General features: G+C 47.7%; 1 protein-coding gene across 6 annotated transcripts in view; it reads right to left on the bottom strand.

Moving 5' to 3' along the window:
• Nucleotides 1-23171, bottom strand: part of SPEN (spen family transcriptional repressor) — a 451658-nt gene that overhangs the window by 159842 nt on the left and 268645 nt on the right. For 2 of the 6 annotated variants that reach the window (XM_078642530.1, XM_078642533.1), the window contains exons 7-9: nucleotides 20571-20696; nucleotides 19583-19696; nucleotides 17490-17590 (exon numbers count right to left, since the gene is read on the bottom strand). In XM_078642530.1, coding sequence (XP_078498656.1) covers nucleotides 17490-17590; nucleotides 19583-19696; nucleotides 20571-20696 — 341 coding nt within the window. Of the gene's footprint in view, nucleotides 1-17489; nucleotides 17591-18605; nucleotides 18720-19582; nucleotides 19697-20570; nucleotides 20697-23171 lie in introns of all 6 variants that reach the window. The other 4 variants (XM_078642532.1, XM_078642534.1, XM_078642529.1 and 1 more) reach the window with 3 other exon arrangements.

Below are 23171 nucleotides of genomic sequence, written 5' to 3'. Positions count from 1 at the left end.
ACTGGGATGGAAGAGGTTGGTGAAACAGTACCCCCACCAGTAAATTCTGTCTCAGAGTCCACCATTTGATGGCATCTTTTGTCGCTTGGGAAAGCATGATACGATCTTCCCAACGTCCTGTCGCTTGGTCCCACTGATCCTCCAGAGCCTGCTGTAGAGGACGCATTCTCAGCCTGGCGTTTGGGATGAGAAAAATGCAGGACGCCATGGAACCCAGCAGGGATGCTACTTGTCGGGCTGTTGGAAGCCGAGACTCTAGCAAGAGTCCACATTTCTGACTCATGGATAAAAGTCTCTCCTCCGAAGGAAACGCTTTTCCCACTTTTGTGTCCAGAGCGGAGCCTAGGTAGTGGATGGACTGTATAGGCCGCTGGACTGACTTCTCCAGGTTCACATGGAGGCCGAGACTGCGCAACTGGTGCAGACACAGATGTAGATCGTGCTTTACCTGTACCGGAGATGGACCTTTTAGGAGCCAGTCGTCCAGGTATGGGTAGACGAAGAGCCCCTTCTTGTGAAGAAAAGCCGCCACTACTGCCATGCATTTGGTGAAGACTCGCGGTGCGGACTGGAGACCGAAGGGTAGCACCTTGTACTGGTAGTGTTTGTTCCCTACAACAAACCTCAAGTACTTGTGATGTTGTTGAGCAATTGGGATGTGAAAGTACGCATCTTGCAGGTCCACCGAACACATCCAATCTCCGACTTGAAGATGCGGGCATATTTGGTGAAGTGCTAACATGCGGAACTTTTCTCTGACGATGACTTTGTTTAAAAGTCGCAGATCGAGTATTGGTCTGAACTTGTCCTCCTGATCTTTTTTGGGGACAAGAAAATATCTGGAGTAAACTCCCTTTCCTCTTTGAGCGAGAGGAACCTCCTCTATCGCTCTTTTTTGCAGTAGGACTTTTACCTCTCTTCGGAGCAAGCTTAGCTGGTGAGGGCAAGAGCTCTTTGGAGGAATGTTCTTCAGAGGCGCACGGAAACGTAGCCTGTATCCATTGCGCAGTATATTCAGCACCCACTGATTCTTTGTGATGCTGACCCACTCTGCCAGGTGTTGTGAAGCACCTCCTCCCACTGAAGTGGGTAACTGCGCCAGAGGAAGCCACTGCTCAGGCCTTGCCTCCTCTTGTGGTGTTAGAGGATTGTTGGTGACCTCCTCTGCCGGGTTTGCCTCGAAACTGGGATTTCCCCTGGTTCTTATTTTGGGACCACTGAGGGGTTTGAACCCTCTATTGAGCCCCTCTCCCCCGGTTGGTCTTGAAGCGGCGTTTGAATTCTTTCTTCTTCTCCAAACCCACCGCTTTCACTGTGTCCAGTTCCGTCTTCATTCGGGTCATTTCTTCATCAGCATGTTCCCCGAAGGGAGCGGAACCCGAAAAGGGGAGATTAAGGATAGGATGCGATGCTGAGCATCCGGCTTCAGACCTGTAAGGCGCAACCAGGCCGACCTCCTGGCACAAACCCCATGTGAATAGGAATGCGCCGCAAGGACAGCACCATCCGCAGCCGTGCTAATCACCTGATTCGCCACCAGACATCCTTCTGTCACAGTCTCTTCAAAATCCTGCTGGTCTTCTTTTGGCAGCTTGGATTTGAACCTTTCCATTGAGTCCCATAAAGATCTGTCATATCGACCCAGAAGCGCAGCCGCACTAGAAACCTTAAGAGTGGATGCCGCTGAGTTGCAAACCTTGCGACCCCAGGAGTCTTGAGATTTGCTGTCCTTGTCTGGTGGGACTGAAGAGGAACCGGCAACTGCATGTGTCTTCCTCGCCGCTGCCACAATTACAGTCTGCTGGAGGGTCAGATTTTACAAAAACCGGGTCAGAAGATGCCGGTTTGTATTTTTTCTGAATGCGGGCTGGCACCGCTCTGATAGCCGCAGGAGTTAGGAAAACCTCTGACAGGATCCATAATCCCCGGGACTAAAGGCAGCAGAGGACGGGAGATAGCTTTTTTGTGTAAAGTCTCAAAAATGACTGTCGTTGTAACCTGAGGGACAGACATTTCAATGCTCAGCTTCTGAGCTCCTCTTTGCAGGACATCTAGATACGTGCCAATGTCATCCACTGGAGAGGATCTGGACGTAGGACTGTCCGTCAACGTAGGGGAGTAGTCCCTCTTGGAAGACCTGGTAGATGAAGTAGACGGAGTTCGTCGACGTCTACGGTGAGCACTGTGCCTCCTCTCCCGAGATCTTTTTGAAGGCTCCTCCCGCCTAGGAGAGCGAGATCTGATCCGATCTTCATAACGAGGTCCTTTTCTGGGAGATCGGGACCTTCTGGGAGATCTGATTGGTGTTCTCACAGGTGATTCGCGCCTGGGAGGACTACGCTTGTCCATCTCCTGTACCAGATCCTGAAGAGGAGACCTGTGCTGTGGGGCTGGCATATTCCTGCATACGTTTGGCAGCCCCAGAATCTCTCCAATGGTCCAAAGACCTGTACAATCACGTGGTCAGGTCACTCCTAGATAAACCTCCACCGGCAACAATACAAACCCTATGGAATCTACCTGAAATAGTGGGACACTACAGATGTACTAGATGCAAAGCTTGCGCCCTATCTAGGGAAACTAAATCATGGTCATACAGGAACCACACGATTGATCTAAAATCACATACGAACTGCAATACGAGTGAAGTCATATATGCAATCGTCTGCCCTTGTGACCTTGCCTACATAGGCCAGACCAAACCAAAAATGTAAAATATCGGATTCTTCAACACTGCAGCCGCATTAGATGTCAAACAGTAGGGGCCCCTCTGGTTGAACACTTCCAAATGAAATCACACAGTCCAGAATCGCTGAGATGGCTTGTACTGGAGAGAATCACATTGGGACCCAGAGGCGGTGACCTCAGTCCAGTCATGAACATAAGAGAATGTAAAGGGATGCATCAATTAGACACAGTAGAGAATGGCCTCAATGAAATGGATGCGACCTATGCTCAAATGGCGACCTTTTATGTAAGTATTTTGGTAGTCGTTATAACACTTTTAGTAGACCCCGTCCCCTTAGACCAAGACTGATTCAATTTTATGGTTTCAGGTGCTCTACCTACCTGTCCTGAGGAAGACCCTAGAATGAGGATCCAATCACCCTTATAACCAGGGGTCGAAACGTCGACAACTTTTCATACGTGGACATACACCACAGGATTCGGTATCTGAATAACGTTGTCCTATGTGTAATGTATTTGAAGGGACTTGCAGACCGAAGTTAGGCTGTAAAGGTTCTATTGAATAGGATTGCATTTTGTTCATATCACCTAACCTTTACCCCATCCCTCACAGACCCAATCACTCCTACTCCTTTCCACCTTCTGTGCACCTAGAGCACTGTATTATATTGTATATATTGACATTTCTTTAAATGATTAGAATCATGGACTGGATCTTTTGATCAAATTGAAAGAATTAAAATTCTTTTGAGTACTATAAATTCATTTCTTTGTTTGGTCTACTATTTAAATAATTGTTACATGTTTTTGCTATATCGACCATTTCTCCTATGAACCATCCCCACACCAAAGCGGCGGTGGAGAAAAAAGAAATAACACCACTAGTGTGCGAACAGATTTCGCAGCGAAGCCTGCCCAACCCGAGTGTCTGTCCTGGCATCAGTGTCCAGACAGTAATGCTTAGCAAGACTCCCAAGTGGCCGACTTGCAGATTTCTGCAATTGGAACATTACGTAGAAAAGCAGTCGTGGCAGCTTGGCCCCTGGTGAAATGAGCCTTAGGTTTACCCCCTAAGGCAGAGGTTCCCAAACTTTTTCGACCTGTGGCTCCCTTGAACTAATTGGCAGCTGGTCGTGGCTCCCCATCATGTCACTTTTTTTTTACCGGTGGGGGAGATGGAAGCCCGACCTTTGGAATACTTCCAGTTTTCTCCCTGAAATGAATTGGGATGAAGCCGATGAAGGTATTATAATTATATTTGTAACAAAATTAAAATATAACAGTCGTTTAATAAAAACTATAATTTGTTAAGTGAGAAATGATCCAAAGCTCTCACTTGCTATGAGTTGTGAGATAATACTCATCATGACCCGCCCTCAGACCTCCAACAAAAGCCAGGCCAAAACCAGCTGAAACTGCATCGAGCCGACCAATCTCAGTGCTGAACTGACCATCTGCCTCATCAGCTCCGAGCACCCCTCCCTCTGCTGTTTCAGCTCCGACCACCTCTGCACTGAAACAAAGACCAAGTTCGGCATTAAAACTATCCATTCCGGCACCAGAACTGATTCTTGAGACTCACTGCCTCCTTCATCACATCACTTCTTTAGTGATATAGGAAACATTACTCCACAGGGCTTCCCCTAGACTTACAATGGGGATCAGGGGGGAGGGGAGAATAATAATCAGCAATCCACAGATCCATGGGTCAGCTACGACATTGACCCCTCCCGGGGATAATGACTCTGACCGTTACCCATCTAAGCCATCACCCCCGGATGATGCAACCTCCATCCAGGAACTTATAGCTAGGGCAGGTGCATATCACCAGGCCCCTTTGCACAAAGACCCCATTGAGGATTAATTTCTCTTTGAGGCACTCTCTTCTACCACGGGGGCATGTATATATCTGCCCATGCTAAAGGGATTTGCTCCGTCACTCAGATGAAATCTTCAAAGATCGGGTGCAGGCACATACTATTACACCAAGAGTAGACAAGAAATACAAAGCTGCACCCTCAGCTCCACCTAACATCAAGGGCCAACTTCTCCCCGATACACTCATGGTATCTAATGCCTACAAGAGGGCCATCTCCCAGACATCAGCAGATGCCCCACCATTCGACAAAGAGTATAAACTCATCAATGCTTTGGGGGAAAAGTGTGGGAGCACAGGCAGCCAACCATTGGTGAATTGGCAACACTCAGTGGTTCTTGGCGAGGTATGGCAGGTCCTATTGGGACGAAATGGGGTAAATCCTCCAACATCTCCCTGAGGAGTACAAGAAAAGAGACCACCAAGTTGTCCAGGAGAGTAAATTATTTTCAAATCGTTCAATCCGATGCGCCCTCAACTCAGCGGACACAGCTGCCAGGGATAGTGAAGTGAGATAGTGAGTTAGTGAAGCCTTTACCTGCTGAAGTCCAAAGTTGTGGATTGAGCCTGTCTGTCTCCTAGGAGATTCTGAACAGGAGCAAGCAGCTGCCCAAACCCCACCCCCAGGCCAGCAGACCATTGGCTATTCAGCTACCAGGCAAGTCTGAGCCCTCCTCTCACACCTGCCCAGGCCCCTGAAGGCCTTGCTGGGTGCACCCCAAATCATTCTCCTCCATCTTGTGAGTTGCAGCCCACATGTGCCCCAGATTGCTTTGAGCAGAGTCCAGGAAGTGGTAAGGAGACAGACTAGTGCTGTCTCTTCCCAAGACAAAAAGTTGTTTAAAAAACGATTTTCACTTTGTGTTTACTGTCTATGCCTGTGGTTGTTAGTTAAAAATTGTAGTTTTATCCTGCCTGTAATTGCATATTTTATCACCTGTGTTGTGTTTTAAATGTGTGGTTTTCCCTGCCCATGATTGCCTTCATTTAGTGTGTTGAATTGTGGGATTTGCAGTCCAACCTCTGTAGTTTGTCCCTCTAATTCCTTGGTGACAAATCTGTTTTCCCTCCAAATTTCTCATTTGCTCTGTGCGTAGGCCTGTGTGCTCAAACAGTGCACCCCCCGCCACCATTTTGTGTTCACAAGCCAGTGAGGCCAGCCCCCCCCCTAGCTACAGGGATTTTCTACATCAGAGGGTGCTTCTGTGAGCTGTATTTACTGGGGCCTGTGCACTTCGTTTTTTTGGGCAGCAGGGGGAGTAAAGCTTTATTCAAACAGTATTGTTAGATTTCGCATTAGTGAAGCCTTCACCTGCTGAAGTCCAAAGTTGTGGATTGAGCCTGTCTGTCTCCTAGGAGATTCTGAACAGGAGCAAGCAGCTTCCAACTCCCTGGCCAGCAAACCTTGTCTGAGGTTGCTGGGACCTTATATGGTGTGCTGGTGGTTGGCACATGTGTACACTGATTGGTGGTTGTATCTGGTGTTTCTATTGGGTTAGGGTTAATGTCCTCATTGGTTGGGTATTTGAGGGTTCTGACTGGTTTCTCGGTCTGTGATTCAATCATTGCAGGGTTGGGACTAGGGCTAGGGTTCGGATTTCTATAGGAAGTAGGGACTAGGGCTTCCTATGTTATTGGTTGTTGGGAGTAGGGTGGGACTAGGGCTAGGGTTAGACCTTCAATTGGAAGTAGCTATTTAGTGCTTCCGGTGTGATTGGTTGTTGGACCAGGTGTGGGACTAAGAGTAGGGTTAGGCTTGCTATTGGAAGTAGGGACTAGTGCTACCTAAACCATTGGCTGCTTGGAATTGGATTGGGACTAGTGGTAGGGCTAGGGCCTTTACTGGACGTAGAGATCAGGGTTTTTTAACTGATTGGGTGCTTGGACTAGGGTTAAGATTGGCTGCAAGGTCCTGGTCTCCTATTGGTTCTAGAAGTTAGGGCTAATGTTGTGATTGGATAATGTTAGGGCTAGGGTTCCCATTGGCTGAAGGGGTCACCTGATTACTAGGGCTACAAAAAAGGCCAGGCCTAGGGCGTCTCAGCCCGGGCGTCGAGGCTAAGGGTGGAGAGGACAAGGGTAGTTGCCTGTTTGGGCCTGTTCGAGACTGATCGGGACTAGGGACAGAAATGCTGCCCTTTTTCTCATAAAAAAAAACCCTTCACTCTTTTATCCCTCCACTATCCTTTTTTTCTATAACAATTAACAGACTAACATGTTCACTTCTCAAATTCCATGTTCCATATTCAACTATACTAATATACTGCCCAAATAACTGAATAACATATCTACTACTCAAATTACTTCATATTTATACTATACTAATTTTCAACACTAATCCTTTATGGGTTCCGGAGTGGCGTGCTACTCGCCAAAAAGCGCTTCAACACCCATCAGGGGTAACAAGTGCTATATGAATGTAAATCTTTCTTCTCCTTTTATCCATCCGCTATCCTTCTCACTCCAAGTAACAGACTAATATACACCACTGAAATTACCTCATATTTCATCTATCCTTCTGCTATAATTCCAAATCCAAATAACTGACTAACCTATCCACCACTTAAAATGTACTTGCATGTTTCACTATACTAATTCAACACTAATCCTCTGTGGGTCCCGGAGTAGCGTGCTACCCGCCGAAAAAGCGCTTCGACTCCTCGTCAGGGGTAGTAAGCGCTATATAAATGCTAATTACAATACAATACAATACAATGATGTAAAAAAAAGACAAACTACAAGCCCCAGAATGCACGGTCTTAAACGCTAAAAAGAGCCAAAGAGCAGCCGTATGCATGCCTGTTCTGTGCATTAAATGAAGCGTGCATTGTTGCAACCCCTGCTGTATCCGTTTATGGTCAGTAAATGACGCATTAGGAAACTTTCAATAATGAAAAAGCTAAAGCGTCTTCTATTCCCTCATCCTTTTTGTTTCTCAACCTCTTGTTGCTGCCTTTCCTCTTCAGACATTCTTTTTCTCCCTTTCTCTGCCTTTATGTCCTGCTTTCCTTCTCCTCCCCTTTGATTCTTTCACACTTTGTTCTACCCCCGTGCATTCCTTCTTCCACCTGCTGTATTTCTCTCATCCAAGAAATAAAACACATGTGGGCAGCCCAGTCTGTGGTGATTTAACAGCCTCTCTGATGCCCTGGTTGCTGCAGTCTGAGCTGCGATGTTTCGTCACAGCAGCCAGCATATATATACACGGGCTGCTTGGGGGTCACGAGTTGACATGTTCCCCTTCTTTACATTAAAGTAATACCAAGTAACTTAGTGTGAAAACAACCTACAACCTACTTGTCTCTTGAGAAGATGTTCCCCAGAGGCATGACAGAACACGGGCAGGAATAACGTTCAACAGTCATTGCTGCGAATATAGGCAGAGGCTACATGAAAGCACGTAGCTGCGCGTATTGCGGCTGTGCCCTCTTGGGTCAAACCATGATTCCTTATCATACTGGTGGCAATTGTAACACCCCTGTGTGTGATTTAAATAAGCTTTGCTTGCTGCCTTCAGGCTGACAGTAGGGTAGGGCGTAAAAAGACGCATCATTTTTTAATTGTTTTACAGTCACACATAATTACAGTCTTCCTCGGCAGAAGCTCTTTCCCAGATTGTGCGCGGCGCCCCTGGCTACTCCTAACGGCGCACCAGGGAGCCGCGGCGCACAGTTTGGGAACCACCGCCCTAAGGTCTTATTAGCCTTCTGGTAACACAATTGTATACAGGACACAATCCACCTCGAGATGGACTGTTTTGAGGTAGCAAGACTGGTCCTGACAGATCCATAGTTGATAAACAATTGGTCTGACCTACGAATATCTTTGGTTTTATCCAGATAAAATTTCAACACCCTCCTGACATCCAGGGAATGCAGAGACCTTTCCACTGGAGATGAAGGATTCTGAAAAAACGTAGGCAAAGTTATGGTCTGGTTAACATGGAAATCAGATATAACCTTTGGCAGAAATTTAGGGTGAGTACGCATAACAACCTTAGCAGCATGAAATACAGTATAAGGTTCTTGGCAACACAACGCCTGAATTTCACTCACCCTGCGGGCCGATGTAATGGCCACGAGGAACCCAGCCTTCCAGGACAGGTGCTGCAATGAAGCCTTATGAATAGGTTCAAAAGGCTCCTTCATCAATCTGGACATCACCACGTTCAATTCCCATGAAGGCGAAGGAAGCCGGACAGGAGGGAACACTTTCTTCAAGCCTTCCAAAAAATCTTTGATCACAGGGATCTGGAAGAAGGAAGTCTGTGAAGGGCATTTCCTGTAGGAAGTCAGCGCAGCGAGATGAACCTTAATGGAATGGACATTAAGGCCAGACTGCGCCAAATGTAGAAGATACGGAAGGATGACATCTTCCTTACAAGTCGTCGGGTCATAGTTCTTGGACTTGCACCAGATGCAAAATCTCTTCCACTTGTAAGCATAGGAAGTCCTAGTGGAAGGTCGCTTAGCCTCCTTCAGTATGTCCATACAATCTTCTGGTAGATTCAAATGGCCATATTGTACTATCTCAGGAGCCATGCCGCCAAACTCAAAGACGAAAGGTTGGGGTACACCATCTGCCCCCCGAACTTCGTGAGAAGGTCCGGCCGGTACGGCAGCCGTATGTGAGGAAGGAGAGACCGGTGAAGCAGGTCTGTGAACCACCACTGCCTGGGCCATTCCGGGGCAATCAGGATCATCCGTGCCCTGGACTGGGACAGCTTGATGAGCACCGCCGGAATCAGGGGAATGGGTGGAAAAGCGTACAGAAAGCTGTTCGACCAGTTGATCCATAACGCATTCCCCAGCGTCCCCTGCTGGTAGTACCTGGAGGCGAAGTCTCGGCATTTGCGGTTTTCGGCAGTGGCGAACAGATCTACGTCTGGAGTCCCCCACCTTGCGAAGACTTCTCCTAGTACTTCGTCGTTTATGACCCATTTGTGGTTTTCCTGAATCTGTCTGCTCAGTGAGTCGGCCTGAACATTCTGCACACCTGGTAGATGGGTAGCCGTTATCGTCAGTCCTCTGGCTAGAAGCCAACGCCAGATCGCCTGCGCCTCCTGCGACAGAGTGCGCGATCTCGAGCCCCCCTGCTTGTTGAGGTAATACATCGTGGTCGTATTGTCAGTCTGTACAAGCAGAGAGTTGGTCTGGAAGGACGAATGAAAGGCCTTCAGTGCCAAGTGAACAGCTCTGAGTTCCAGGAAATTGATGTGATACGTGGACTCCGTCTGGGACCACGTTCCTTGTATTTGTAAGTCTCCGGAGTGCGCTCCCCGGCCGTGGAGAGACGCATCCGTCACAATAGTCTGTGTGGGAATGTCCTTGTGGAAGGGAACCCCTCTGAGGAGATTCTCCGCTGAACACCACCACTTCAGAGACTGAAGAGCATGCAGACAGTCGTATCTTGTGTCCCAAGAGCCTTTCCTCTGATCCCACTAATCCTCCAAGCACTCCTGCAATGGTCTCATGTGCAGCCGTGCGTGTGGCGTGAGGAAGATACAAGAGGCTATCGACCCCAGTAGAGAAGACACTGTTCTCACTGTTGTAGATGGAGCGGTCATAAGAGCCTGAGCCTTCCGAAGGAGTGATAATCGTCTCTCCTCCGAAGGAGATACGCTTGCTGACAGCGTATTGATGGAGGCTCTCAAGTACTGTATGCACTGGACCGGAGTCGGGACAGGCTTGGACATGTTGATGTGCAACCCCAGCTTGTTCAAGAGAACACACGTCTTCTGGAAGTGCGCTTGAGCTTCCGAGAAGGAGGAGGCCTTGATCAACCAATCGTCCAGGTACGGGTAGACAAACACCTTGTTCTTCCTCAGGTGTGCAGCTACCACCGCCATGCACTTTGAGAATGTTCTGGGCGCAGACTTCAGCCCGAATGGCAGTACTGTGTTCTGATAATGATTGGCGCCGACTTGGAATCGCAGGAACTTCCAGTGTTTGTGTGCAATGGCCACATGGAAGTACGCATCCTGTAGGTCTATAGCACATAGCCAGTCTCCCTGTTGCAGCTGAGGATAAATCTGATGCAACGACTGTGAGAAGTTGGCCTGATATATGATGCTCACTAATTCAAGTGATCACCTTGTATCAGTCCAAACAACCCTTATGGTGATTGGTTGTAAGTCAACCTGATAGACCAGCTATCCTAGTAGCGTGGACAAAAGCAGTCTTTAGGCTAAACTCTTTTGGCATGTGAAGCCAGCTGTTTTACCACAATATAACCCCTTGAATACCAGATGAAAGGACACCACACAGGTTGTTATGAAAATAAAAGGATATTTATTAACTAACATACACCTCTGAACTCTTTATGAGATCAGAGGGCTAAGCACATGACAATACTACAAAAGAAGTAAGAGTTCGCACAATATTTACACGAGTGCCCTAGGGGCACGACAAACCATATACTCAAAACAATGGAATGCGAGGAAGGAAAGTACTGTAAGGAGATCCAGAGGCTGGAGGATTGGTGGGACTACGCTACGAACTAGGTAAGTACGGAGCAGGATGCCCACGGGACTCACGTGCAGAGTGGAAACTCTCACGCGGGATGCGTACCAACGTCTATGGATGCTACAGTTTACAAAGTTACGGATTCCGGACGAACCCGGCTGGATGGAGGGAAAACAACAGTGGACCTGGACACTAGGATAGTGGACACAGACTTCAGCACCTAGAAGCTTTAGTTACCTAACCCACAGGCTGCGGGTGCATAGGGCTGAAGTTGCGACGGGTTTGCTGTGTGGATCCCGGTGATGCCTGAAACAAGAAGTTGCTGGCAGGCAGCCAGATGGAGGAGTCCGGTGGTTCCAAGGATGGAACTAGGAAGAAGGAAGTCCTGAAAAGGAAGGGGACAGAGTCTTGGTCACTAGCCAGTGACGGTGCTGGAACCAGGAGGGAAGCAGATGCAGTCGCCGCGTTCAGGTGAAGGAAGGGTCGCTTCTCTCTGTAGCTGCGCGGACCAGGAGCTGTTCTTCACGACCAGGCTGGAGGCACGAGCTGTCCCACAGAGTCTGCTGCTGTTGGCGGTGTCGGATCGTCGATCTGGACAACAGGCCTTGGCTAATGCAAGCCACGCGGTGGAACAAAGATGGCGTCTGGTGTGGACCAGGAGGGTCCGGGGTGCTTCTCTTTTACAAGGAAGCAAGGGCCAGTCTGGGGGACCAGACTAGCAGTGTCGAAATCTTCGGGTCGTCGTCTCAGAGGTCACTAGCCAGCCGGCAAGTGACCAGACAACAGGAAGGGCAGCAACCAGGCAAAAGGGCCCCGCGCAGATCACGGGGCTGGGGGGCTGGTCTTTGATGCAGGTGCTGCGTCGGTGTGGGGCTTCTCAGTCCCCAATGCACTCACTCGAGGAACCCTCAGGGGTCGTGCTGGAAGCGCTGTGCAGGTTTCTTCAAGATGGCCGTCTCCACGTTGCTCGTCGCACCCACGGGTCCCAGCTGTGCTGTGGATGTGGGTAGAGGTCAGAGAGGTCTGGAGGTCCGGGTCTTGTCGAGCTGGGTCGTCTGATTCCGGGATGGAAGGACTTTGCAGCAAACCGCACAGGAGCTTGATGGTGCCTGCGAAGCAGGATGGTCACTCCCTGACCATAGGGGAGATTCTTCAGTCTTCTGGTGTCCAGGAGGTCGAAGGTCGAGAGTTCTTCGTGGAAGTTGTCAAGAGTAATCTAATCTGGAATGGGACCAGCTCCTACCTTTATTCAGCTAAAGGGGGCTGCACTACAACTAGGTCCCTCCCCTGGGTGGGACCAGGAAGGGGGGTGGTTACACCCCCTATCCTTTGTCCAGTTTCCCGCCAGAGCTGGGGCTGGAGTGCCCCAGCAACTGGTAGGAACCGGTGTATGCACAGGGCACCTTGTGTGCCCCAGGCATGTCTCATTCCTTTCAGCATTGGCCTACCTAATACACAAAATCCTGTCTGGGGTGGTGCTAGCACCTCCCAAGGCAGGAAACCCTCTGTCTGAGTCTCCCTTGCTGGAAGGACTCCCAGCAGCAGGAGGTCAGACTTGTGTCTGTGGTGGCAGCATCCATTTTGTGATGCTGAGGCTCGAGTTAACTTTAATCGGGGTTTACAGTTACATACATGTCGTGTCCCTCTAGAAGGGTGGAATGCTAACCCCGTCGCCAGAATTGGCGAGCGGTTAGTATTCCAATTCGTATGACACCTTACTCGACATGTTTTGATAATGCTATGCCAAAGTTAGCATTTAACCGCGAGGATTATAATGCACTTAAGAGTATATGGTATAGCGTTATCATGGAACAGCTATAAGGACTTGGTTCCGCAAGCTGCAAATGGGCTCAGCTAACGCCAGAGCACCATCTCACATAATTCCAAGCACTCTGCCTTCAGGATTGATGAGGCCTGCCATAGGAATGACTGATAGGAATATATGTGTCCATTTTAGGGTTAGATATAGGAATACTATATCTAAAGCAAAGGGTGATTACACCACCTTGCCCCAGCTGTCGTGCAGCCAGTTGTGTCAGATTTGGGTGGCCAGCCAGGGGTGGCATAATACATGCTGCAGCCCCTGGTAGGCCCTGGGTACACCTATGCCCTGGATACCCAAGGTATACTGTACAGGGACTGATAAGGTGGCCCAGTACCAATTGGTAAATGCACCTAGGGTACATGGTTGCAATTTAGAGAGAGAACAGCTAGGCTGTGGGTCTGATTAGCAGGCCCACAGCCAGGGAAAGTCGTAAACCAGCGAAGCAAAAACAAATATCTGGGGTGGCCATGGGATTGCAGACCCCACTCTCCTACAACGACCGCATGCGAAATTTCTCTCTGCGAATCCACTTGTTTGCTTGTCGCAAATCCAGAATGGGCCTGAACTCGTTCTTGTCCTTCTTGCGAACCAGAAAGAACCGGGAGTACAGACCTCTTCCCCTTTGAGACAGAGGTATGTCTTCTATCGCCCTTTTCCTTAACAGGATATCGGCCTCCGCCTGGAGCTCGCGCAGCTGAAACTGCGAGCTGACTGGTGGAATTTCTGGTGAACCGAAGATTGTATCCATTGCAAACAATATTCAGCACCCACTTGTCCTGAGTAATTTTTCTCCACTCTGCCAGAAAAAATTGAACGCTTCCCCCCACCGGAGTGGGTAACGGATGTAGGGGAAGTAAACGCTCAGGGCCTAGACCCAGCCGGGCCCTTGTTCGCCGCTGCGGACTGCTGGCCTCTTCTGGAAGGGCCTCCGGAACTGCTGCTGCTGTTGTTGCTGTCCCGAAGTCTGCCCTCGCCCTCTGCCTTGCGCCCCGAACCGTCTCTGGAACGGGCAGTAGGTCTTCTTCTCCTTGGGCTTCTCCAACCCGACAGCCGTCAGGGTCTCGGCCTCCGCTTTCATGCGGGCCATTTCATAGTCCGCATGCTTGCCAAACAGGGTTTCCCCCGAGAAAGGTAGGTTGGCAACCCGTTGTTGGGCATTTGGCTTGAGGGATGTAAGGCGAAGCCAAGCGTGGCGCCGTTGGTTGACACCATGGCAATATCCATGCGCCGCCAGAAGAGACATCAACAGCCGCGCTGATGACTTGGTTCGACACCAATAGTCCCTCATTGAGAATCTCTTGGAAGTCCTCTTTCTTCTCTCGAGGAAGGAGCTCAGCGAATTGCTGGAGGGATTCCCACAGGGCTCGATCATATCGCCCTAGCAAAGCCGCGGCACTTGCAGCCTTCATTGCAGTAGACGCCGTCCCACAGACCTTTCTGCCAGCCGAGTCGAACCAGCGGCTCTCCTGATCAGGAGGTACCGTGGACGACGGGGTGGTGGCATGCTGCTTCCTAGCAGCCGTCACTATGACAGAGTCCGGTGGCGGATCCATCCTGAGAAAGGCCGGGTCAGAATCCAAAGCCCGGTACTTCTTGAGGAGAATGGAGGGAGCCGCCTTCGTCACCGCCAGAGTGAGAAACAACTCCTGAGCGGGCTCTACCAATTCAGGTACTAGGGGTAGCAACGGCCGAGACAGGTGCTTTTTATGTAGCGTCTCAAAAATCACGGACGTCGTGGGTGTGGGCACCGTCAACGTGATGCCCAACTTAGCCGCACCCCTCAGCAGAACATCTTGAAATGGGACGATGTCGTCCACTGGCGACACCCTCGTCCCCGGGGAGTCCGACAACGTCGGTGAGTAGTCCCTGGTCCCAGAAGAACCCGTGTGGGATCACGATCTGCGCCTCCTGTGGCGTCGCCTTTATCTTGTCGACGACTCCGCGATCTCTCCCTCCGTCCGGAACGAGAGCGCGTTTTCCTCGGCTTTGTATGCTCCGCAGGTCTCACAGGAGCAGGAGACCGCAGCCTGACCGGGACCTTCGGCTGAAACATCCCCTTAGGAGGGGTCTGGTACCGTGGCAGCGAAACAGACCTCGGCGGAACCTGAGGCAGTCCTTGAGGAGGTAGCAGAGGATGACCATGAGGTGGAACCAGAGGTGGAAGCGGAGGCGGAGTGGGATTCCGTGGCGGAGGTTCCTTGGGCAAGGGGGAGGAGGTGTAGGCGATTTTGGCTTGGGAGGTGTATATACACCTCAGAGTACACCGAGCCCTGTGACTCCCTCGTCTTAGGCGGAGGTGATTTAGTATCTCCTATTGGAGACCGCCGCCGAGGCGCCCCAGCGGACCAAGAGGGACTCCTGGCGCCAGAACTCCTTCTGCGCTTCCTTGGCGTCGAAGAACGTCGTCTCGACGTCGAGGAACGCCGTCTCGACGTCGACCGGGGCCCTCGTCTCGACGTTGAGTCACGTCTGGACCACAAACGTCTCTTCCTCGACGGCAACCATCGACCTCGAGCGTTTCCTTCGTGACGAACGTCTTCTCAACGGCGAACGTCTCCTCAGCGTCGAACGCCTGCGAGTCTTTGACGTCCTCCTCGACGTCGAGGATCCCCTCGACGCCGACCTCCTCCTCTTCGCTGACGGCGAGCGGCGGTGTCCCCTTGGCGGCGAGAGCCAACGCCGGGCCGAACTCCTTCGACGTAGATGACTCGCCGACGACAATGACACCGTCGACAGCGATCTCGGCGGCGGCCTAGTCAGCCCCTCGACGTCGAACGTCGATGCCGCTTCAACCCAGAGCCCTCGGGAGACGGGGAACAGACTGCTTTCATCCCTCTCGACGCCGTCGTCGATGCTATCGACGTTGGCGGAGAAATCTGACGTTTGCTGGCCTTCCTGCCTCTGGGGAGCCCCCCAGAGGCCTCATCATGGGCAGATGAAGCATGCCCAGACCCACCTTGTGTCTGCAGTCTTCTATCCTCCAGGCCTTGGAGCCTGATCTTCACCCTCTCTCTCAGGGTCCTGGTGGATAATGTCTGGCAGATGCCACACTCCTCTGGGACATGAGAAGAGGGAAGGCAGACGATGCACACCTCATGTGGGTCCGACTTTGCCTTCTTCCTTGGACACTCCGGGCATTTGTCAAACAAAGCAGGCATTTTGACAAATAAAAGAGTGCACCAAGACACACTTATCTTAACCAAAATTTGTACAGCGCACGTTCACTCCAAGTTTCTTGGCGCTAACCGAGCGGTCATAAACACTATACTCAAAGAAACCAGGGAGACTACGCCATAGTCTGCAATAAACAGCCACGTTTTAAGTAGTCGCCTGAACTGGAGAAGGGAGGTGGAGGAACGAATGTCCAGGGTGAGGGTATTCCACAGTTTAGTTGCAAGCGTGGCGAACCTGCGTCCTCCCATACGTTGGAGCTTGAAACGGGGGACGGTCAGGAGGATTTGAGAAGCAGACCGAAGATTGCGTGAGGGTGTGTATGTGGGCAGCTAATACTGCAAGCTCAGGCAGGGACAAAGATCTTCTGGAGGTGACCACCGGTTGTAGAGGTAAGTTAGGATGCCTGGGGATGCTGAGACACCGCTGGTTGGGCCACCCAAGGACGTGGGGCTTCAGGTGCAGGGGTGTCTTTAGGCGTTTGGTTTCTCTTACCAGCTCCGGGTGGCAGCCGCGGGGGGGGGCTTCACTGGGTGATTTGAGGCAGGTCAGAGATCACCAAATCTCAGGTCAGAATCGCCAGGGAGGCCTCCTTGTGATGTTGGGCCACTCGAACTCAGTCTGTGGGCGACAGGTGCAGAGTGGTGTAGACTTGCGGATTTTGACGGAAGGGGAGTCTGTTGGTGAACAAAGCCAGTGTTCACAGGAGACAGTCTTTTCCTTGGAAGGTAGGGCAGGTCCTGGGGTTTCCTGAGGTTGCTGGCTGAAGGACACACCAAAACGTGCAGCCTGGAAAGCCAGTGTTTGGGTGTGAAGGTCCAGGACCTCTAAGGGTGGCACATTAAGCACTACAGCCCTTAGAGGCCTTCTCTGGTCACAGTGCCCTGGGTACCTGTGGTACCATTTACCAGGGGCTGGCCTGTGGCCAGAGATGCCAAATGGGTTTAGGCATCAATGCAGATATAGGGAAAGAAAATAGGTCGTGGGTACCTGATTAGCAGGAGCCCAGGGCACACCAAGTCAAAGCACATTAGCAGTTCAGCAAAAAGTGAGGGCAACCATGAAGAGGGCGCTTTCTCATACTGGGTACCTGGAAAGCAGAACTCGGGGTACACTTAGTCAAAGAGCATAAACATCAGGCAAAAAGTGGGGGGCAACCATGCAAAAAGAGGAACTTTCCTACAAAAACGTCTTGGTGGCCCACAAGACACTTGTGCTACACAACAGTACTGCACTAATTACAAAGGGCTTTAAAAATAAGGGTTAGCTGAACAGAATAAAATGAGACCTAATAAAATAGATAAGCATATTAGTGAATGAATCAACTAAACTGAAAAGAAAGAAATCAGATCACCAGAACTGTGCACATGTAGCAGCTACAATGGACTTGTAAATGTTTTCATGTACCAAACAAGTAACAGAGTAAAGAAAATCTGAATCGTTTTACAGTACAGAATTGCTTTACCTTCTTTCTGCTAACAACTCATAGAAGTCTCTGATGTCCTGTCCTGATGTGTCCATGGATCGATAAAATGCCAGCTGGCTTTCGCGGTTTGCAAAGTCCACCTAAGATACAACAAAAACACAGAATTAAAACATGCTGTGGAAGGATATACACCGACCATAACAGAACAAGATCAGTTATGAAAATGTTATACTATCACTGCCACACACAGATGATTAGCTCAGTCTCTCAACAAAGCAGCTAGCCTGTAAATAAGCAAAGAAATTGTAATCAAGTGAACAACTATGACTGAAAGTATCCCTTTTCTTGAAGTACAGAACTTCGCGCTCTCATTATGTAAAATTGTTTCTCAGATCTTTGTGACAGAAAATCGTGTCTGGTCATAGATATCTATTAAGAACAAATGATTTTATGGCATCATTGAAAAAAACCAAGGTGGTTTAAAGTTACAGTAGTTTATGGGGGAAAATAAGCCATTTTAGACAATGCTCAAAAACACACTTTGGTTATTTTCAAAACAGCAGAGCGTAGGAGGAGCATGAATACTGCTTGACAGGTAATCTATAAGACGTTAAATATAGACTTTAAACAGCTCAGCGGTACTTGTCAGCTAAAATAAGCATCACAAAGCTCTATAAAATATTTATGAAGTCTGAAAATGTTCGAACTAATCTAAAAAACTAATGAATTGCCTCTGCACCCAATAGAATTACTTCACATTCTTGTTGCCTGCATGTGTTTTTTACAACCACCATTCACACTCAGAGAGAGCAGACTACAACAAACTAGAGTGAAAGAAAGATAGAGACGCGCTTTACCTTTGTGAATGCCATGGAAGGGGTTTGTGAAAGGCAGAAGAGTAATTCAGACCTTGAGATAACCTAAATGTAGATTACCTTGGTGTGGTGATGTAACTGCTTACCAGTAACAAGAAGCCCGCTAAGCGTAGAAAACAATAAACCTGGCAAAAAATAATACACTAAAGACTATTTAAGATGGGGAGGGGTGGAAGAGAATGTAGGCCTCTAAGCTGGTAGGTTATGTTTTTTTTATGATGATGTAATAGGGTAAGAATTAACTAATAACTTTTTATCCTTCAAAGGTGATTCTGCACACCTTATTTTTTTTCCCACCAATCTTCCTCCCCTTGGTCTCTTTTACAGCTGCTTGTGCATATTCAGTTTCATTGTAGAGAACCATGGCCATGCCCTTTAAGCGATCATACGCCACCTGTCAAAAAAAAAAAAAAAAGGAAGAAATAAGAGCCTTATCCGCCGGGGAGTGGGTTAAGGGGAGGATTGTGTTCTAGAATTTTTTTCTTTTAAAAAAAATATATAAATATATGTAAAACCGCTAAATCTGTTGTTTTATAGTATTCATCACAGTGCAATTAGGGAGATCGTGCACTGGTCCGTAAGTGCAGTATTAATTAATGATCGTCTCTACAAATTCTACAGCCTTGATGCCAATCATGTATTTTTTATTTAAGGGAGGCATGGTGAGGGTGATGGAAGGATGTTGGATTTTAAACTAGGGATACACTTTCATTCGGTTCTGATTAGAGGTTCTGGGAAGATTATCTGATCAAATAGCATTATGCAAAAATACAAACTTTTATTGTTACTGGTAAGACAGCTAATGTTTCATTTAAGGTTATGAACAATACCACACTTTGCACTATGGTTACCCTAAAGATAATATAGAATATACAAGGCTCTCTAACAACAAAAACCTGCGGTGGTGCAGGTTATGTGTTTTGCTGTGAGAACTGCTGGGATTCCATCATGAGAAACAGGAAAAGCATGGCTAGGAGAAACAGTTTTTCAAGTTTATTTGGGAGCCCCTAACTGGCGTCAGCACACCTACGCTTGATACACAAGGCCTGTTTGTATTTGCTCCAGCCAAGTGAGGTAAAAAGTAAATTTAACCAAGTGTTTTTTGTTTTTTAACTACACAAAGGCAAAAAAACAAATCAGACAACTCTTCTAATTCAGAAAGGGGTGAAAGGACAGAATGTAAATCAAGGAATACAGCAACAGATACATCTCACACAAACACACACACACACACGCTCCCCACAACCTCCCACCTACCTTTACCACAGGTCCATAGCGGCAGAAATGCCGAGTTAAATATTGTTCGGAGACATTGGAAGAAAGGCCGTCTAACCATACACAGTTTGTAGGCATGCTCTTCCCAAACCCCAGCTGCAAAACCATAAAAGGAGAGATGGTGATCAGTAGACAAAATGGCTAGCAATGAATTGCATTAGTTAAATTTAAAGCCCCTTTAGCTTTACAAACATTGCAGATACCACATGTTTTTTTTTTTTGCAAGAGTAGGGAATGTAACCCATTTCTTGATTTAATTCCCACTTCTCTCCTGCTTAATTAAAAGTGAAATTTACTGCTCCCAAAAAAATAAAATAAAATAGGCATCACAGATGGGGGTTGGTAACATTTTGCCAAATAGCTTTACAGATTTGCCTCAAATATTTGACATTTTAGCATGCCAGAGAGATCAGGGTCAGAAGAGGCTAACCCCTGGATATATAACAGCATTTGAGTTGTAAAGCATCTCTACTTGATTTACATTGTAAATAGGAGCTCGAGGATTAAATGCATTATGGATTAAAGCGTTCCTTTTGTTCGTATTTTGTATACCTTTTCTGCATATTTTGGACATATAGCTCATGTTCCATGCATTCAGAATTTCTTAAGAGATTACAATTCTAGGCTGTTAAATAGGTCTTTTAAGGCAAGGATCTTAGTATAGGTACATTAAGATAATACCATATTATCACCTCACTCTGAACAGTGATAACCAGAAAGACAGACAAAGATGTCTCCACAAGCTTCTACACCATTCCTGTTGAAGCCAACAGATAGTTTTACAGCTCTGGGGATTTTCAGTATTTCAATTCAAAATCCACAAAGTGGCTGGGCAGTGAAGAGATGCTTTAAAACTCTAATGTCAAGAGAAGAGATTGTGACTAGGAAGAAAAAAAAAAGTGGTGCATCTGCATTTATAAAGAAATGAAAAAAGAAATGTAAAGTGTTCGGTTGATGTTGAAGCTAGTACCTTGAGCCGGTTATTCCCAAGAAACTCCCCATCCATCTTCTTAATGGCTTTACAGACACTCGCAATATCGCAGTATTGCAAGAAGGCATAGTTTGGAACTCCATTCAGTTTCTTAATGTCAATATCCTGAAAAGGAAGTCAGCAAATGATAGTCAGCAAGATGCCAGTAAGAAAAAGCTGTACATGTTGTACAATGGCGTCTGCAGAAACCAGCTGTACACCTGAGTGACCATTGTTAAAAGCCAGGAAAGAGTATCAAAACGAGGATACATTGATGATCCGCTTGGTCTAGCATTTAGGAAAGGACCATTAACAAGTGTATTACGTTATTGCACTGATTGGAATTTTAAACACAGATTGCCATTCCTTACACAAAAGTAGTGTTTTATCATATTTTTTACAAAACCTGGGTGCTCTCAAATGAAACCCTAGCACACAGAGGACAAGGTACTTAACTGTAATCCTAGTTCTCCACCATGGATAGTCTTCTCTGATTTCATAATCCGATTATCTGCACATGTGCATTAAACAGAATACATTCTGAACATGTATTTTCAATTTAAAATTTACTGAAAAAAGAAACACGCCTTCGTGAAGCAAAAGTTTTTTCCCCAAATCAGACATAAAGGAGATGGAAGAAAGGCTTGCAATGTGTCCAACCACCGACAATCACTCGGGTAGCATTCTAACCCATCACTTTTTTACCCACCATGCCACATCAGGTTAGACCCAGCCATAAGCGCATTCGCTTTTACCCAGTTTCAATAGAAACAGCCCAGATTGAAGCGATAAATCAAGACCTCTCTGACCTGGAACAGGAGCAAGACCTGTTTCACCCTCTCTGGGGCCTGTCTGTCAGGTGTATCTTGGTTCCAGTGGCACTGAGCACAGGATCCATGACTGGGCATATCCTTGGCTACTTAGGGCTGGGCTGTTCCTACAGGAGCAAAGGGCGAGACTGATTTGCATATGGCTGGTCCCAATCTGAGGTGAAATGGTGGACAAAACAACAATAGTTTGGAATGCAGCCCTAAGCAATTGCTAGTGGCTGGACTTACTGCAAAGATTCCCCCCCATCACCTTCTGTGTCTCGTTTTTGCAAATCAGTTCATTAAAATCTAGCGGAATCTTCCTCCAGCAAAGTACTGGAAACTAAAAACATGAAGATAAGAATGGAGCTCCTATACAAATGATAATTAGAAAGGATTATGTTGCTTACCCTATAAGCATCTGTTCTAGGCCTGTAGAGCTGTAGATTCACATCATTTCATTTTTTCATTTCAAAAATCTTCATTTCGATCACAGATCATAAAAGATGCAACATGAACATACAATTAAAAACTTATTAAACATAGTGTGATCCAGTATGATAAAATTCATTTAAAAGTTGGATAAAACAGTAAGAAAAACCGCTGGAGGAGTCCATTATACCAATCTTTTCATCATTCGAGTTCGGGTAACCCACAACGCAGTTAAAAATTTTGAAAGTGCAAAAACTACATAAGGGGAGAGGTCAGATTTTAGAACTCTATAAGCAGTTTGGAAAGATCTAAATCCCAGGTTCCTGAGCATCGGAACTAGCCAATATTTTCTGCTTCGCTCATAACCCTTGCAGAAGAAGACCACGTGTATGTCGTCCTCCTTCGGGTGGGCGCACATTGGACAAGATGGCCTGGTGAAGCACGGTGTCCAGGACGCTGTAAACGAGGCTAGAGGAAGACATCCGTAGCGCCATTGTAAGAACAATTTCCTTGTTAGTGCAGGGGAAATATTGTCCAGTGTTTTTTCGAGAGAGTAGGTGTCTTTTATTTTCAGGAATGATTTTGTCAGGGACCCCTCACGGGAGTTGTTGGAGGCTCTGGTGAGCATCATGTCGTTGTAGGCACTCGCAAGTACCTTCTTTGATATCTTCGTACATGAATTAATAGGATCTGTCCATAATTCTGGGAACCCCATTTCCTCGAACCTTCCCTTGACATAGGTCAACCAAGGAATCTTCTTTATGTTCCCTAGTTCCAGGAATTCCTGTAGTTCCTCTCTATAAGTTACAAGATCTGGGCTGGACCACAAACGCCTCCAAAATTTTAGGGGTTTGAGTCCCAACTCCTCTGTTATGGGTTTAATACCCAGATCTAGTCTGAGTGGAAGTAGTGGGGTACTCTGGGGAAGGGCAGCTACCTGTCTCAAAAATTTGTTCTCCGTGGCCTGTAACTTCGGATGTTGAATGTAGCCCCACAGCTCACCCCCGTAAGTAATCCCTGCCCTCGCTTGTGTTTTGTATATATGAATAATTGGGGTAAGTGGTCGGTAGCTTGATTTGTTTGCCAGGCGCAAAGTGCCACCCGCCAACTGTGCCAGTTTGATGGTCACTTTGGCCTGGTGGGATGACCAAGTTAAATGTTCATTTATAGTAATGCCCAAGTATTCAATATTGTGGACCCATTCTAGTTGGACCGTTCCCAGCTTTGGAGGGGCTCTATTTCGGGCGTTAGGATTTAAAATCATGAATTTAGTTTTTTGGGGATTAACTTCCAATCCCCGCTCAGAGCAGAAGTCTAGGAAGCCATCCAGAATGCGTTGGATCCCCATCGGGGATTTAGA

This window comes from Lissotriton helveticus, chromosome 5_1 (assembly GCF_964261635.1).
Source record: "Lissotriton helveticus chromosome 5_1, aLisHel1.1, whole genome shotgun sequence".
NCBI classification, from domain to species: Eukaryota; Metazoa; Chordata; class Amphibia; order Caudata; family Salamandridae; genus Lissotriton; species Lissotriton helveticus.
This window is presented reverse-complemented; position numbering and strand designations above follow the sequence as displayed.